This window comes from Thamnophis elegans, chromosome 2, assembly GCF_009769535.1.
Source record: "Thamnophis elegans isolate rThaEle1 chromosome 2, rThaEle1.pri, whole genome shotgun sequence".
NCBI classification, from domain to species: domain Eukaryota; kingdom Metazoa; phylum Chordata; class Lepidosauria; order Squamata; family Colubridae; genus Thamnophis; species Thamnophis elegans.
Genome location: NC_045542.1, coordinates 172,738,411 through 172,755,527, shown reverse-complemented (window position 1 = coordinate 172,755,527; position 17,117 = coordinate 172,738,411). Strand labels below are relative to the sequence as shown.

The following is a 17,117-nucleotide window of genomic DNA, read 5'->3' as shown; positions in this document are numbered from 1 at the left end:
GTTGTAGACTGGAGATAGATTGTGTCAACTTTTCATCCCTCTCCATTCTATAACACAGTCCTTTCAACAGTTCCAAGAAGGCTCCACACCCATTTGCACTACTCAGGTCACCCTGAGGACAGAGATAAACCTCCAGGTGGCCTCAAGGACTCTAAGAATGAAAATGACCAACTGTCTGCAAGGAGTATAAATCCTTCCATTCTCCACCATCCAGTCAGAGCTGAAGAAGCTTCTTAGATGAGAAGTGAAACATCTTCCAAAAAAAAAAAAAAAAAAACTCCAGCCCTCTTGAAAAAGTACCTTGGAGACAATTGTGATCTAGATGGTTGAGAATTTCTGTAGACACACAGGAAGAGGATGGTGTCAACATTGTCGTCACGTGACATATTGCAACTTTCCCCCCCTTCGCTAAAATGGGGGTGGGCATGGCCACTGCATGACGCATCCAGCCTGCGGGTTGTGAGTTTGACATCCCTGCCCTACACAGAATGTCAAATTTAGTTGATCCCGGCCATTTTTTTGTAATTCGGCTTTACCGCACCCCAATTATCGGTCTCCACCAGAAAAAAAGTTACTGGGGTTATCTGCGAGGTTGATAGATGTATTGTAAAAAGATTAATTTGACTGATGGGTTTTCCAAACTCCATGCATTCAAGCCACTTCTCTTTTATAGACCCTTTTATGGGAAAGAAAGGAACGGCAGACTGGAATTTTTTTTATCACCACTTGATGCATATATACGGCGTCTCTCTTTTATGCCTCTTTTTATGAAGTGTAAAGGAGCTGCTCTGACTGAAGCACTTTCCGCACTCCGTGCATTTGTACGGTTTCTCCCCTGTGTGGATCCTCTTGTGTGATGTCAGAGCCCCATTTTCGCTGAAGCTCTTCCCGCATTCCGTGCATTTGTACGGTTTTTCTCCTGTGTGGATCCTTTTGTGAGATGTCAGGTGCGTACTGGTATTGAAACTCTTCCCGCATTCCACACATTTGTAGGGTTTCTCCCCCGTGTGGATCCTCCTGTGTGCAGCGAAGCTACTGCTCTGACTGAAGCTCTTCCCGCATTCTATGCACTCGTAAGGTTTTTCCCCCGTGTGGATCCTTTTGTGTGCGATGAGATGACTGCTTTCACTGAATCGCTTGCTGCACTCCGGGCACTCATACGGTTTCTCTCCAGTGTGGATCCTTTTATGCGCCGAGAAGCTACTACTCCGACTGAAGCTCTTCCCACAGTCCAGGCATGTATACGGCTTCTCCCCTGTATGGATTCTTTTGTGGGAAGTGAGATTGCTACTCTTACTGAAGATCTTCCCACATTCCAAGCATTTATATGGCTTGCCTCCTGTGGTTGTTTGTTTCCGTGGAGTATGGGGAAAAGTCGTCCGAGTTCCTTCGGGAAAAAAAGAACAAGCATACCAGTGAAATAAAGGAGTGAGAATTTGCTGATGAGAAAAGAACAGAACTTAAAGGCAAAGGGAGAACATATAAAAGTCGATACAGGCATGCTTCCTTTTATTGCACTTTGCAGATATTGTGGGTTTTTTTAACAAATTGGAGGCTTGCCGCAACCCTGTGTTGAGCGAGTCATTTTTCTATCAGCACTTGCTCTCTTTGTGTCCCTGTGTCACGTCTCTGTACTTCATGCAATATTTCAAACTTTTTCATTATTATTCGTCTGGTTCTCCTTTTTAGCAATAAGATATTTTTAATGAAGGCATGTACTGAGTGGTGCGGTAGCCTAGAGGTGGAGCTCTGGCCTCACAATCGGGAAGCTGTGAGTTCAATCCTAGATAGAGGCTGATATTTCTTTCTCTGGGCACAGTGAGAATATATCTTCTGCAAAACTCCACATGGGCGACAAGAAAGGCATCTGGCCAGGAAACAGCTCCATTCAGTTGCCCCAACTCCACCCCACAAGGGATTACGAGGTCATTAAACAACTGGGGGGGGAAATAGGGCATGTACTGTACATCGTTTGTTTAGACATATTGTACACATAATGCAGGAAGTCCTCAAGTTACCACCATTCATTTAACAGCAATTCTAAGTTACAATGGTGCTGAGAAAAGTGACTTATGACTGGGCCTGGCACTTACAATCACCACAGCACCCCTGCAGTCACATTATTACAGTCAAGTTGCTCGGCAATCGCCGTATGTTTACAATGGTTACAGCATCCGACGGTTACGTTATTGCCATATATGAACGTCCCAGGAACTTCTGAAAAGCAGTCAACGAGGGAAGGCAGATTCACCTAACGTCTACAAGTGATTTGTTTAACGACTGCAGCAAAAAAGGTCATAAATTCAAGCACAATTCATTTAACTGCACCACTTAGCAACAGAAGTTCCATTCCCAATTGCCACCATAAATTGAGGGCTACCTGTAGTGTTCATAACATAAAAGCGTAAGTTTTATGAGCACTGGGAAACAAAAACAAATTCCTGTGACTTGTTTAATTGTGATACTCGCTTTACTGTGGTAGTTGGAGCTGAACCAACCAATATCTCTGAGGTATGCTTGCATTTTCTATTCCAATCTCTAATATCTGTTCTGTAATAGGTATCACAGATCAGAGAAAACTTTATGTACCACATTAGACACATTCCTTGTCTTAATTCTCTTTAACAGGTGTTTAAAAGACTAGAGTTTTTAATACACTTACAATTTATGAAGAGCAAATTTAGAAGGAAAATTTAGGAAAGTGAGATAACGGATAGAATAAAACTCTTTAGAGGTTTGTTATTTTGAAAGAAAATAGACAACACGTGAAACTTTTCATTCTTCCTTCTCCTTATATAGATGGGAGACTAACCATAATTTGGGCTCCTGCTTTCTGTTTGTATCATCCAAGCCCTTAAATTCATAGCATCAACTCTGAAGTTGGCCTGGCTGAGGCCATCTTTGGGGCTTCAGCGTTGCCACAATGGAGCTGAGGGATGGGGAAGGGGGAATAGAGATGGCTGGGGTTTTGTAGCCAAAACAAAATACTTTCTCCTGGGAACCAAGGACATTCCCACAGGTGGCTGAAGAAAGGAGGAATGAAGTTACCAAGCAACTGGACGACATCTTAATTGGACCACATGACTGATTGTTTGAGGAAGGGCTGAAACTTTTAATTAGGTAAAAACCACAGGAACTTTTAAAGTCGGTTTTGAACAGTCGGTGCCAATAAAACTGTTCTTTAAGGAATCTACCTGCCTCAGAGTTCTGTTTGCTATAGTATATTACTTGTAACCCTGACACATAGTGCACATGGGCTCTTACCCAGTGAGGCCACATTCCTGGAGTTTTCCAGCATGACTTCTCCATGAAGAGCCTTTTGGTGAGGATCCAGATGAGCCCATTCCTCCTCAGAGAAATCCACAGCCACCTCCTCGAAAGATACGAGACCCTGAAACAGGAAACCTATACTCCCAATTAACAGAAAAAGGTCTGTTTGTTCACAAACCCTGAAAAATGGGCCTTTGAAATTAATTAAACAAGGCAACATTTTTGTAAGAAAAATTAACAGCAGACTTATTATCAACTTGATTGTTTCTGTGGGAATTTCAAGACCATATGATGACAGTAACCTCCATTTTCTTCTAGATCCACTGACAGATGGGTTCTGGACACTCCACCCGTCACTGGTTCATGTCCTTCCTGGTGTTTGCAGGCAGGGGGCGGGGAGGTCCTTCCTGTCAGCGCTATGCACCAGTCCCCAAGGTCAATACAACACCCTCATGATCTCTCTGGCTGCCGTCGACAGGCGCACAAAACACAACCCACTTTCCACTTCTCCCTGGTTTCCTGGGGAATGTGTTCTTGGTTGGAGCCACTGGTGGGCTGGAAGAAAAGAATTAAGCTACTACCTGAGCTGGCGATCCAGCTATTCTCTCAGCGCCAGCAGAAAAAGGAGATGCCCCTACAAAGACCAGCGACATCATTCTGTTCCCTACAAGGGAGACAAAAATGGCAGAAGCAAAACTAGTAAAATGTGGGGAGATACCGACCCAAGAGGACCCACCAAAGAAGAGAGAACTAGAGACTCTCTGGGAAACTTTAGGTGGCTTGGAAGGAATCCCTCTTGTCAACCGTGAAGCTGGCGTGACTGAAGCCATTTTGAAGCTTCAGTGTTGCCACAGTGGTGCTGAGGTATAGGGAGGGGGGAACAGAAACAGCTGGGGTTTTGTAGCCAAAACAAAATACTTTCTCCTGGGAACCAAGGACACTCCCACAGGTGGCTAGAGAGGGGACGAGTGAAGTTACCAGGCAATTGGATGGCACCTTGATTGGACCACGTGACTGATTGTTTGGGAAAGGGGGGGAAAAACATGTTTAATTAGGTGGAAACCATGGGAACATCCAGAATTGATTTTTACCAGACTGTACCAATATGATATATCCAATAAAACTATTCTTTGAGGAATCTACTTGCCTCAGAGTTCTGTTTGCTATGGGTGTATTACTTGGATCCCGACACTCTCCCTTACCTCGAGAGGTATCCCAATTTTCATCTTTCTGGGAGGTGACTGTGGGAAGCAGCTCCTGAATGGGATTGGACAGATCTTTCCTTCTCATGGGATGTTCTGCGATCATCTCCAGAATCTGTAACTCCAGGCAGAAAAATGGGGGGGAATGAAGGGAACAACACACAAAGAAAGAACATTTCCCTCTCTGCCCACAACCTTCCAACCTTTAAGCCCAAGAAACTATAGTTGGTAAACGTTTAAGAATTCAAACATTGTTTATCTTTCCTAATATCCCTTCAGAAGTCTTAGAATACGATTCTCTCACCTGCAGTTCTCCCTGCTCCTTCTGCTCCTCTGCCTGGCTCAGGAGGAAGCCTTCGGCCAGGGCCACCGCCTGGGAGCTGGTCTCTGCCCCACACTCCCGCACCCAGCTCTCCATCTCTGGGGGCAGGATAGCCAGGAACTGCTCCAGAAGTACCAGATCCAACATCTGGGCCTTGGTGCGTCTTTCTGGCTGCAGCCACCGATGACAAAGACGATGGAGATGGCTGCAAAGTTCTCGTGGTCCTTTGGCTTCCTGGTAGTGGACATTCCTGAAGCTCCAGCGCTGGATCTCTGAAGTGATGGCTTCCTCCTTTGGGGTCTTCTGCCCGGTTCGTGCCCAGGTTCCCCAACGGCTCCTTTTTCCAGCTTTCTCAGCTGCTCGGTGTTTTGACTCCATTTCTTTTTTGTTCTTCAACACAAGTCCAAGTGGGGGCCAGGAGATATCGTGGATCCATATAATTCTTTTCAATCATAAAGGAGGATTCATGAGAAGGTCCTGGATAAGTCTCACCAAGCTTTTGAGCCCTCTCTGTTTCTTGAGGGTCCTTTTGATCGTCAGGCGGGATGACTCCAGCTTAGATATCCAAGGAGGAAGAGAAAAAAACACAGGCCAAAATATTTATGTTCCTTGGATCGCTGAGAAAATATCATACAGTCCTCCTTATCACGCTGCCCTGTATTTGGCAGATTGTTATCTTATTGTCTCACCCCTTGTATCATTTCAACCTGAATAATTCTAATCTCCTCCCCAGGCACATTTAACTAACCAATCTCTCTGCAGATTTTGCACTCACACCTGCTAACTTTCCCTTTGTAGAGAGGAATAGTGGTAGATACAGAGGTGGTATTCAGCCGGTTTGGACTGGTTTGCCCGAACCGGTAAGGGAAATCAGAGGTGGGCACACGTCCCCCCAAACCAGTTCTATGCCGTCCTATTTAGGCATGTTTTTGAGGCCAGGTACTTGCGTGGAAAATGCGCGTGTGAGCAAAGCGCATGCACAGAAGGCCGGCTGGATGCACGGAACGGGTGCGTGTTCCCACGAAATAAGAAAGCGTGTGTGCAGCAAACTGGTGGTAAAAAAAATGTGAAACCCACCGCTGAGCAGATACATCCGGGTATCACACACCTTGGGCACAAATTAAATTAAATTGCAATTACACTTTCACATAAAATACATGGTTTCAACTTCACCTTCAAAACAAGTTATATAGAGAATTGCACATCAGAACAACTAGACAACTGGACACAAGGTCAGTTTTTCCCCCTCATGCCATCACTCTGCTAAACAACTAATTCCCACAACACTGTCAAACTATTTGCTAACACTGTATTACTATTCTTCTTCTCATCCTTCCTATTACCTATGTCCTTTCTACTTAATGGCTATAACTTTGTTGCTTATATCTTTACGATTGTATTGTTTTTTGTGGAACGATCTACCTGCAGAGATCCGGACCCTTACCACTCTCCCGACCTTCCGTAAAGCCATCAAGACCTGGCTGTTCCGGCAGGCCTGGGGCTGTTGATTGATATCCAGCCCCGCTTAGATGGTATGGATGATCTTGAATTTTAATATTGTATTTTCTATTTTTAAATTTTAAATGTTTTTTTGTCTTGTTGTGAGCCGCCCAGAGTCCCAATGGGAGTGGGCGGCATACAAATTTTATTAAACTTGGAAACTTGGAAACTTTAGTTTCTTAGTATGATTTTGCTTATTTAGTATCCTATGACTATCTTTAAGTGTTGTATCTTATGATTCATGATGAATGTATTTATGATGACTATGATCATGATTTATCACATATATTTTTATGTACACTGAGAGCTTATGCACCAAAGACAAATTCCTTGTGTGTCCAATCACACTTGGCCAATGAAGAATTCTATTCTATAAAAGTCTGTAGAGATTCTCCATCATCCAGGTCATGGTTGTCCCAAAGGTGTGTTGTTGTTTTTTTCCTGGAGGCAACCGGACTTTCTTGTTTCTTGTTTTGAAGACCTTTCGCTTCTCATCCAAGAAGCTTCTTCAACTCCGACGGGATAGTGGGGAATAGAAGGATTTATTTATCTATTTATCAGAGCTGAAGAAGCTTCTTGGCTGAGAAGCTAAATGTCTTCAAAAGAAAAAAAAAACAAGAAAGTCCTGAAAAAGCACCTTTGGGACATACATTTTCACATTTCTCCAATAACACCCTCTACCCAGTGGTGAAATTCATTTTTTTTTTACTACCAGTTCTGTGGGCGTGGCCTGGTGGACATGGCAGGAGAAGGATACTGCAAGATCTCCATTCCCTCCCCACTCCTGGGGGAAGGATATTGTCAACTCTCCATTCCCACCCTACTCAGGGGCCAGGCAGAGGTGGCATTTGCCGGTTCTCTGAACTACACAAAATTTCCTCTACCGGTTCTCCAAAAACTTGTCAGAATCTGCTGAATTTCACCCTTGTCTCTACCCATTTTGCACCAGCGTCCCACCATCTCTTCCTTTCTCTTCTTTTTCCTCTTCCTTTTTTTCTTGGATACTGATCGCTAGAGCAAGCTGTAACATTTTCTTCTGGGTGTTCCTGGTTCTTCTTTCTGCTTTTATTTGATTTAACTATATAAATAGAAATCTGCCTGGAGTCATTTGAAGACAAGAGGCAGCCACATAAAATAACATTTCATAAACATATGTCCACCCTTCGACACTGCAGTTATGCTTCATACCAATTTGGAATTTTTTTCCTTTTCTAATACTTTTCCATTCAACATTTTCATTTTCACTTCTCTTTCGCATTCTATCCATTTCCCCCTCAGGATTTGCTCTTGGTGCTTCCATCAAAATAACATTCCTTTCCATTTATCTCTGGTCCTTCCATTTTCACCATTTTGTGGAACAAAACACACAACTTTGCTGCTACCACCTGGCTTTCCAAAAGAAAGACCATCTCAGATGGCTGGCAACATGGAAAGTGAAGCTACAGGCTAGGTTTCCAGTTCGTGCCACAAGCAGTGATGTCTTCTGAGCAACCTCATGGTCACCCTGGACACACATGAGCCATGATGACAACTCACAATAGAATTCTAATAGAACTCACAATAGAATTCCAGTAGAACTCACAATAGAATTCCAGTAGAACTCACAATAGAATTCCAGTAGAACTCACAATAGAATTCCAATAGAACTCAATAGAATTCCAATAGAACTCACAATAGAATTCCAGTAGAACTCAATAGAATTCCAGTAGAACTCACAATAGAATTCCAATAGAACTCACAATAGAATTCCAATAGAACTCACAATGGAATTCCAGTAGAACTCACAATAGAATTCCAATAGAACTCACAATAGAATTCCAATAGAACTCAATAGAATTCCAGTAGAACTCACAATAGAATTCCAATAGAACTCACAATAGAATTCCAGTAGAACTCACAATAGAATTCCAATAGAACTCACAATAGAATTCCAATAGAACTCAATAGAATTCCAGTAGAACTCACAATAGAATTCCAGTAGAACTCACAATAGAATTCCAATAGAACTCACAATAGAATTCCAGTAGAACTCACAATAGAATTCCAATAGAACTCACAATAGAATTCCAATAGAACTCAATAGAATTCCAGTAGAACTCACAATAGAATTCCAATAGAACTCAATAGAATTCCAGTAGAACTCACAATAGAATTCCAGTAGAACACAATAGAATTCCAATAGAACTCACAATAGAATTCCAGTAGAACTCACAATAGAATTCCAATAGAACTCACAATAGAATTCCAGTAGAACTCACAATAGAATTCCAATAGAACTCACAATAGAATTCCAATAGAACTCAATAGAATTCCAGTAGAACTCACAATAGAATTCCAGTAGAACTCACAATAGAATTCCAATAGAACTCACAATAGAATTCCAGTAGAACTCACAATAGAATTCCAATAGAACTCACAATAGAATTCCAGTAGAACTCACAATAGAATTCCAATAGAACTCACAATAGAATTCCAGTAGAACTCAATAGAATTCCAGTAGAACTCACAATAGAATTCCAATAGAACTCACAATAGAATTCCAATAGAACTCAATAGAATTCCCTATGCCACCAGGCTCAAAATTTTGGGCTTGGACAATCTGGAGTAGCGCCGCCTGAGGTATGATCTAAGCACAGTACACAAAAATTGTCTGTTACAAAGTCTTACCTGTCAACAACTTCTTCAGCTTCAACCGCAATAATACACAGGCAAACAATTGATACAAACTCAAAGGAAACCGCTCCAAACTCGATTGCAGAAAATACGACTTCAGCAACAGAGTGGTCCACGCCTGTTACATCCTCAAACCTCCGCAGCTTCAACCTTCAACTGCCTACCGTGGACCTCACCCCATTCCTAAGAGGTCCGTAAAAGGGGTCTTGCATACGCGCACCAGCGTGCTTACAGTCCCTTTCCCGCTGTCCCCATTTATTCGTACGCATTTCTTTCATTCATGTCCATGTTTATATTTATACCTGCTATCTTGTCCATATTTGGCAAACGAAATGCAAATATAAAACCCCAATCTTTGCTATACCTGACAATGATGCCATTTATGAAGATCATAAATGCGAGGGCTAGTACTGATGATGTTACTTAGTTTGAGTAATGAAACATCTGGAGAGCACCAAGGGCCTTTCACCCACAGATCTTCTCCTTTATTGACGTGTCAACGGAGATTCTCAGTCATCCAGGTCAGGGGTCTCCAATCTTGGCAACTTTAAGACTTGTGGACTTCAACACCCAGAGTTCCTCAGCCAGCAAAGCTGGCTGAGGAACTCTGGGAGTTGTAGTCCACAAGTCTTAAAGTTGCCAAGGTTGGAGACCCCTGATCCAGGTCATGGTTGTCCTGTGGGAAGTTATCATCCAGCCCTCTCCCAGAAAAATGAAATATCCTAGGAAATATTGAAAAGGCCGAATATTTATCTGGATGTGAAAAGAAACATGTTTTAAAAGACAGAATAGTTGCCTATAGCTTTCTGCCCATTCCCAGCTAATGGGCCATTAAGATGGCCAGGCTAGCCCACTTTACATAATAAAGACTTCTCCTCACTGCAGCTGAAGGGGGAAGGGATATTACTCAACTGACCATAAGGCATCTGAGAACTCATCACAGCCTAGAGAGTAGCCCCCTGCATGGCACCATGGGAGTCTGACAACCAGTCAGAATACATTTCTTACACAGGAACAGGAAACAGAGAGGTGGGACTAAACAGGGTATAAAAAGCCTAGCAAGCCCCTCCCTCAGCCCTTCTCTCCTTCTCCACCAACATTGAAGCATCTGATCCCCTTTTCTGTTCAGGGCTCAAGCCATGTGGCCCTGTCCAACAATAAACTATCTTTCCAAGCAGCCTCCATGTCTCCAGTGTCTTTTTCCCCACTTGGAGCTGAACCCAGAAGGACATTTCTTTCAACAGTCCCAAAGGTGCTTCTTCCCCCCCCCCCGCCCCAAAAAAGGCAACTGGACTGTGTTTTCTTTGAAGAGGTGTCACTTCTCATCCAAGACTCTTCTTCAGCTCCCCCACCATCCTAGTCAGAGCTGAAGAAGCGTCTTGGATGAGAAGCGAAACGCCTTCAAAGAAAAAACAAGAATGTCCAGTTGACTCTTGGGGGGGGGGATAGCGCCCTTGGGACATCCACTTCCTCAATTCCTAATAGCTAGGGAAGGGGGGAAGCACCACGAGGTGATCCTCCCCATGGGAACAAAGGCAGGGAGCAACCGGCCCATCTTCCTCTCCCTCCCCCCCCCGAAAGCTTGCACAGCCAAGAGCGGGATTGGGGAGACGGGGGGGGGGTCGTCTCCCCCTCCCTCCCAGCCTCCGGGATTTGGAGTTCGGCAATGCCTTTTGGGGGACCCCAGGTCTTTCCCTCTTGCTACCGGAGCGTTTGGGAGGGGAAGACCGCACTTTCCCCCTTTCCTTGCAAGGACTGGCCGGGGAGGGTCTGCCTAGGGCTGGAAGGGGGGGTTGTCCTCTCCCCCGGGGGGAGGGTCTGTGTCGCGGGATCCCCTCCTGCCAACCTCCCCCTCCCCATCTCGATTCCCAGGGCTCAACTCACAGCTGGTCCAAACCTTCCAGCTGGACTCGGTGCGGAGCATGCGCAGTGGCGTTCGACGGCGAGCGAGCGCCCCCTGGTGGGTCCTAACGACAACCGCACATCTCTTGGCGCGATCGCGGCGGGGAACCTTAGAGGCCATCCAGACCGGCCTCCATTTAGGGCACGATGTCAGTTTAATGTCATTTTGGGAGCCCACCGGTTGCACCCCTGGGACAAACTTCCCTGCCTCCCATCCGTTGGCTCTTCAAGTCTTGGTGAATCTCTTCTACTTCCTGTTCTCATGTATGTATCCGAACTAGTCTGTGTTGTTCCTCTGCATCATGTATGTGGGTATATACATAATTTTGTATTTATTTATTTATGTAGTCATGTTTACGTAGTGCAAAATTGGAGGTGGTGACTCTTTTAAGAGGCGTATGCAACAAAATTTCATTTTTAATGTATGCCAATTAGTGTATATTCAAAGTAACAAAGTTATTCTATTCCATTAATTTTATTCTATTCTAATAAGATTTTTATATATTGCGGCAATGTTTTCTTCTGCATTTGGTTCAATGTCTGTAAAGCCACTTAAGAGTAGCGCTCGACAAAATGGGTAGCATTTAAATTTGATAAATATCCAGGAATTGAGGCTGGGGCTCCTGCCATGTACATCCCCAGATGTTCCCCTCAAATGTTCACCCAGATGTGGCCACCAGATTTTAATTTGGGATAAGTCAAAAGAGGAAAATGTCTATGGAGAATCTCCGTTATCCAAGTCATGGTTGTCCCAAAAGTGCTTTTCCCCCCCAAAGAGGCAACTGGACTTTCTGGTTTCTTTCTTTGAAGACATTTCACTTCTCACCCAAGAAGTTTCCTCTGCTCTGACCTTCCCCACCATCCAGTCAGAGTGGAAGAAGCTTCTGGGATGAGAAGCGAAACTTCTTCAAAGAAAGAAACCAGAAAATCCAGTTGCCTCTTGAAAAAAAAAAAAAGACCCTTTGGGTCGAAAGAGAAAATTGATAAATGCATGCTGGCCAATCTTCATTAAACTTGATCCAAACTGAGTGTAAAGATAAAGAGTGTTTAGAGTGTTTATTATAATTTATAGGCCGCCCTTTTCCCTGAGGGGACTCAGGGCGGCTTACAAAACACGGGGAGGGGGATACAAAGACAAAAAAACATAAGACAATACATAATATTAAAAATAGAGCACAACATTCATTCATCATTCGGGGGGGGGGGCAAACTAAGATTTTTATCCCCAGGCCTGACGGGATAGCCAGATCTTAAGGGCCGTGCGGAAGGCCTGGGCGGTGGTGAGGGTGCGGATCTCCACGGGGAGATTGTTCCATAGCGTCGGAGCTGCGACTGAGAAGGCTCTCCTCCGCGTAAGTGGAGATATTCATCCTGAAACCAGTTTGGTTGTCTTATTTTTTTTTTTTTTAATACTGGTTTATTTCTGCACTGGAAGAAGCTGCGCTTGGAGCTGTCTTAAGGGCGCTGCTGGTTCCCATTAAAGAAACCAACTTTGATTAAAGAATTGCAACTTTCCCCCAATTCTCCGCATTCAGATTGTTGCACAAGGTTTATACATGAAGCTGCTTTCAGTCTCGGCATCTTCCCGCAATCTTCCCAGCTCTCTTTCTTTTCCACTTTCGGGATTTCAGCATATAGAATGAGTAGAGTAGAATACAGAATAAAATAGAATAGAATTCAATTCTTTATTGGCGAAGTGTGATTAGAAACACAAGGAATTCATCTTCGGTGAATAAGCTCTCAGTGTACATACAATAGTGAGGGGTCATTTTGATAGGCATTGTAAAACGGCATTCATCATAAAACATAAATGGAGAAGAGCCTTATGGAGAAGATTTAAGGAGTTTCTTCTTCATTCTCTCGTTTGACAGGTTGACATCCTGGCTTTTTTTTTAAATCCCCACCAATTCCAGGGTGTCCTCTGCCACTCCTTGGTTGGGTCTCCTCTTCTTCAGCTGTAGAAAAGCCTCCATCCTTTTTGGAAGGAGATTAAACTCCTTCCCTCCTCACTTGGGAGCCCAAGTGATGCACCTCGATTTCTGCACACCGTTTAATGTTCCTGCTTGAGTTTGCAAAAGTTTGGGATCTTCGTTCCCCCCCTGTATGCAAAAGGAATCCGGAGTCTCCCCCGCCTCCCAGAAGTGGGAAGAACTGACGCGGATTTCACGTCCTCCATCCCTCTCTTTGTCTCCGTTCCCACAAGGCGGCTCTGCACGTGTCTGGGGGGGGGCGGCTCCCGAAGTACCCGACTTCTCGTGCGAAAACGAAACGGTTACAGCGAGCGAGCGCGAAGTCCTAGAGAGGCCAGGGCGTTCGGCGAGGTCCGTTGTGAGGCGCGCATGCTCAGTCTGCCCTCCGTGCGAGGGGGTCGCCTCCTCCCGTTGTAGTTACTGTAGGGAGAAACCAGCAGGAGAGAGAGAGAGAGAGAGAGAGAGAGAGAGAGAGAGAGAGAGAGAGAGAGTCACGTGGGCTTGGCGACCCAATGGCGGGAGAGAAGCTCCTGTTAGGTTTGGGCGGGAAAGGAATCGTTGGTTCTCGAATCTTTCTCCTGCCTCTGAGGGAATCTCCTGGTGGCCTTTATTCGTGTCCCGTCGGAGAAGAGACTTGGGAGTCCTTGGTCGTCACAAATATTTGTCCTTTTAAGTGATCTCTTAAACATTTCATTGGGTTCATCTCTCACACACAAAAATGCATGTGTGCATGCACCCACACAGCCTGGGCTTGAGGCCAAAAGCCAAGAGAAAAGTGTAAAAACCCCTGGCAACCTCCTGGGTCCTGACAAGATTGTCTCCTGGAAAGAGATTTATGGGGGTTGCACTTCCTCTCTGACCCCAAAAATCCTTTGGTGGCATCTAAGTGTCCTAAGATTTGGAACCTTGGAAAAAGTTCAGAGAAGAGCAACTAAGATGATCAAAGGCCTGGAGACTAAAACATGAAGAACTGCTGCAGGATTTGGATTTGGCTAGTGGGTGTCAAACTCGCTGCGTCATGTGTGACGTTTCATGACATTTTGCCCATTCACGGAGCTTGGGAAAACTTGAAATTGTAAAAAGAGAAACGATTAGAGTCAACATAGACATCCTTGGCATCAATGAGTTACACTGGAGAGGCAGTATCCCAATAAAGATCAGACAAGTTTATGGTTTATTTTTCTGGAAACGATATCACCAGGCAAAAAAGAGTTGCTTTCTGCATAAGGAAACAAGTGACTAAATGTGTTGAGAATCAGAGCATACAGCAATCACGTAGTCTCGATCCAAATTCTCAGCAAGACATTCAGCACCATCTTATGACAAATCTACACTCCAACTGTAGACTCAAATGATGATGAAATTGAACTTTTCCCCCCAATAAGCTTCAATGTACTCTCAAGCAGATATATGAAAAAAAACATATTTTATAAGTTATGGGTGATTTCAATGCAAAATAGGTCAAGGAGAATAGTAGGCGTTTGAGCTAGGTGAATGGAATGAAGCTGGTTATTGTCTAGCCCTAGTCTCTGCAATTTGCCGAATGTTTTTGCCCATCAAAATTTGGATGTTTGACAACTGACTCATATAGAAGATGGTTGCAGAGTCCCAGGATCATGTAATCACTATTTACGACCTGATAAAGTCAACGGGGAAGCCAAATTCACTTAACAATTATGCTACTAACTTAACAACTGCAGTGAAGCACTTAACAACTGTGGCAAGAAAAGTGGTAAAATAGGGCAAAACTCACTTATCTTGCTTAGTAATAGAAATTTTGGGCTCAAATGTGGTCGAACATTGAGGTTGTAAATTACAACAGTTCACTTAGCCACAGTTCAAAGTTACGACATCCTTCCAAAAGTACTTATGACACAGTCCTGAATTTACGCATGTTGCAGCACCACAGTTGTTCACTTTTATAATGACTGAAGAGACACTGCAACATTCCCCCTGCCTATTCCCACCACCCACAGGGATCTAACAGGCACTGGCCCTGCTATAATAGCCCACTGGCTCCTCCCCACACCAAAGGCTCAGTTACCTTTCAAAGATCCAGGGTTCCGGAACAGGCTGACCATTCCTCTCTCCTCAAGCAAGCTGTTTCCTCTCCAGCCTCTCTGCTGTGGGGTTTGCATGGCAGTGTGATTTCTTTGCCTGCTTCTGGTACTCCGAAAACAGAGTGGTGAGAGCAGAGGCTGGGTAGGATGAGTGTGCCCTGCTCAGCCTGGCTGACTCACCAAGACTGCTGTGCAAGAGCCGAGGTGGCGCAGTGGTTAGGGTGCAGTACTGCAGGCCACTTCAGCTGACTGCTATCTGCAATTCAGTGGTTCTAATCTCACTGGCTCAAGGTTGACTCAGCCTTCCATCTTTCCGAGGTGGGTGAAATGAGGACCCAGACTATGGGGGCGATATGCGGAGTCTGTAAACCGCTTAGAGAGGGCTGAAAGCCCTATGAAGTGGTATATAAGTCTAACTGCTATTGCTATTTTCAAAGGGATAGAAGGCTTCAAATGAGCAATCTCGTAGACAAAGAAACCATGGCAGAGAGGCTGGAGAGGAGACAGCTTACTTGATCATCCAGATCAGTGGTGGGTTCCGGATCCTGGTCCAACTGGTATGGTTGGAACGGGCTTGGCGACGTCCACATGGATGCCCACGGCCGGTCATGTGTTGTACTGTCCAGCGATGCTCCAGCTGCTCAGCAGAGTGTTGTGCAGGCACTGTATGTGCCATGCGCGGAAGCGCCGAAGAAGTTAAAGGACAGGTAAGGAGATTGAGCAGGAGGGCGTACTGCCTGCAACCCACCTCTGATCCAGATCTTCAAAAGGTCTCCCAGTGCCCGTAGAGATCCAGTGGGGCAGGATGAGGGAGGGGAAGCATGAGATACATATCTCAGTGGGTCAGGAGAGGCCTTGGGTGGTTGGAAGCACTCGGTCCCGCAACTAGGTTTCTGAACTAGGTTTCCTGAGACAGTAAAAAGCACAGGCTTAGCTCCCCAAACCCTCTTTGTTTCAAAGGCTGTGAATTATGTTTGTGCACAGCCCATAATGAGTCACAAATAGTTTGTAAAGAGTCCGCTAGAAGCCTGCCACAACCCTTCAGGATAAGGCTGATAAGCACCCCTCTTTATCTCCCTTGAAAGACTGCCAAAGACCTAACTGGCAATTAGCTTGGCAAGGCCACACAGAGCAGAGTCAAAACTGAGTTTTAAACGACCAGAACAAAAAAAGTTGCTTCCTGCAAAGGCTCACGTGCCTTTGTTCCTCCTTTCTGTCTTATGGGAAGGGTCACTCATCTCTAAGCTTTACTCCCGAGTCATCCCTTTTGTCTTAACTGTTCTCGCCTTCTGGCAGCTCTGCACATGTGCGCACTGGGAACAGGTTTAGGTTTATTGGACTTATATGCCAACCTTCTCCCAAAGGACTCAGGGCAGCATACAACATAAAAACACATATTACAAAAGTTAAAAGAAAGATTAAATAGAATATCCAAAAAAACCAATAGACATTTACAATGAGATTTAGAAATTAAATTAAAATTAACAATTAAAATTAATAATTTATTTTATTCAGGCCAGGCCGGCTTGCTGGAAAAGCCAACTTTTTAGGGCGCGCCGGAAGGATCGGAGATCGGGAATTATGCGAAGCTCCAGGGGCAGCTCATTCCAAAGGGAAAGCGGTCCCACAGAGAAGGCTCTATCCCTGGGGTTCGCCAGCTGACACTGCCTGGCCGACGGCATCTCTGTGGGATCGCACTGGATGGCTCCAGAGCACCTTGACTCCAGAACAGGCTCCTCCTGTTCCTCTGACTCACTGATGTCCGACTCTGGAGGCTCCAAAGGCAGCACATGTCCCAGATGGCCCTGGCCCCCTCTCTGCCTCCAATGCAGAGCCCTCATCCAAGCCTTCCCCAGACTCTAGGACTGGCCCATGTTCCTCCCCAGTCCAATTCTGCTGCCAGCTCCGCGGACTACAACACTCAGTGGCATACTTCATATGCACTTAATGACATGAACATTCGATTAGCAGATGCATTGAGTAAATGTTCACTTAACACGATCCAATTAACTAATCCTCGGGTTACAAATGTAATTGGCAGGCTCTATTACATTCATAACTTGAGGATTATCTGCACTTGGTTACACAGGCAGGAAATACAGCTGTTTGCATGGAAATAGATAAAAGCAGAAGTTGCTACAATGTTGTTGCTCACCAAGTATATTTAGAAAGAAGTACCGGCATATTTAGCAATCCTATTGCACCGTTTCTGGTTTGC

General features: G+C 44.8%; 2 protein-coding genes across 2 annotated transcripts in view; both read right to left on the bottom strand.

Moving 5' to 3' along the window:
* LOC116503359 (zinc finger protein 345-like) overlaps positions 1–17,117 on the bottom strand; it is a 74,386-nt gene that overhangs the window by 45,214 nt on the left and 12,055 nt on the right. Inside the window, exon 7 of the mRNA XM_032209728.1 lies at positions 760–1,334. Within this exon, the coding sequence (XP_032065619.1) occupies positions 760–1,334 (575 nt within the window). The remainder of the gene's footprint in view (positions 1–759; positions 1,335–17,117) is intronic.
* On the bottom strand, positions 3,687–5,598 carry LOC116503429 (zinc finger and SCAN domain-containing protein 31-like). Its single transcript, XM_032209837.1, has 3 exons — positions 4,777–5,598; positions 4,473–4,587; positions 3,687–3,934 (listed from the first exon to the last, which is right to left on the bottom strand). Exons 1-3 carry the CDS (start codon positions 5,170–5,172, stop codon positions 3,840–3,842), a joined length of 606 nt encoding a protein of 201 aa, XP_032065728.1. The 5' UTR covers positions 5,173–5,598; the 3' UTR covers positions 3,687–3,839.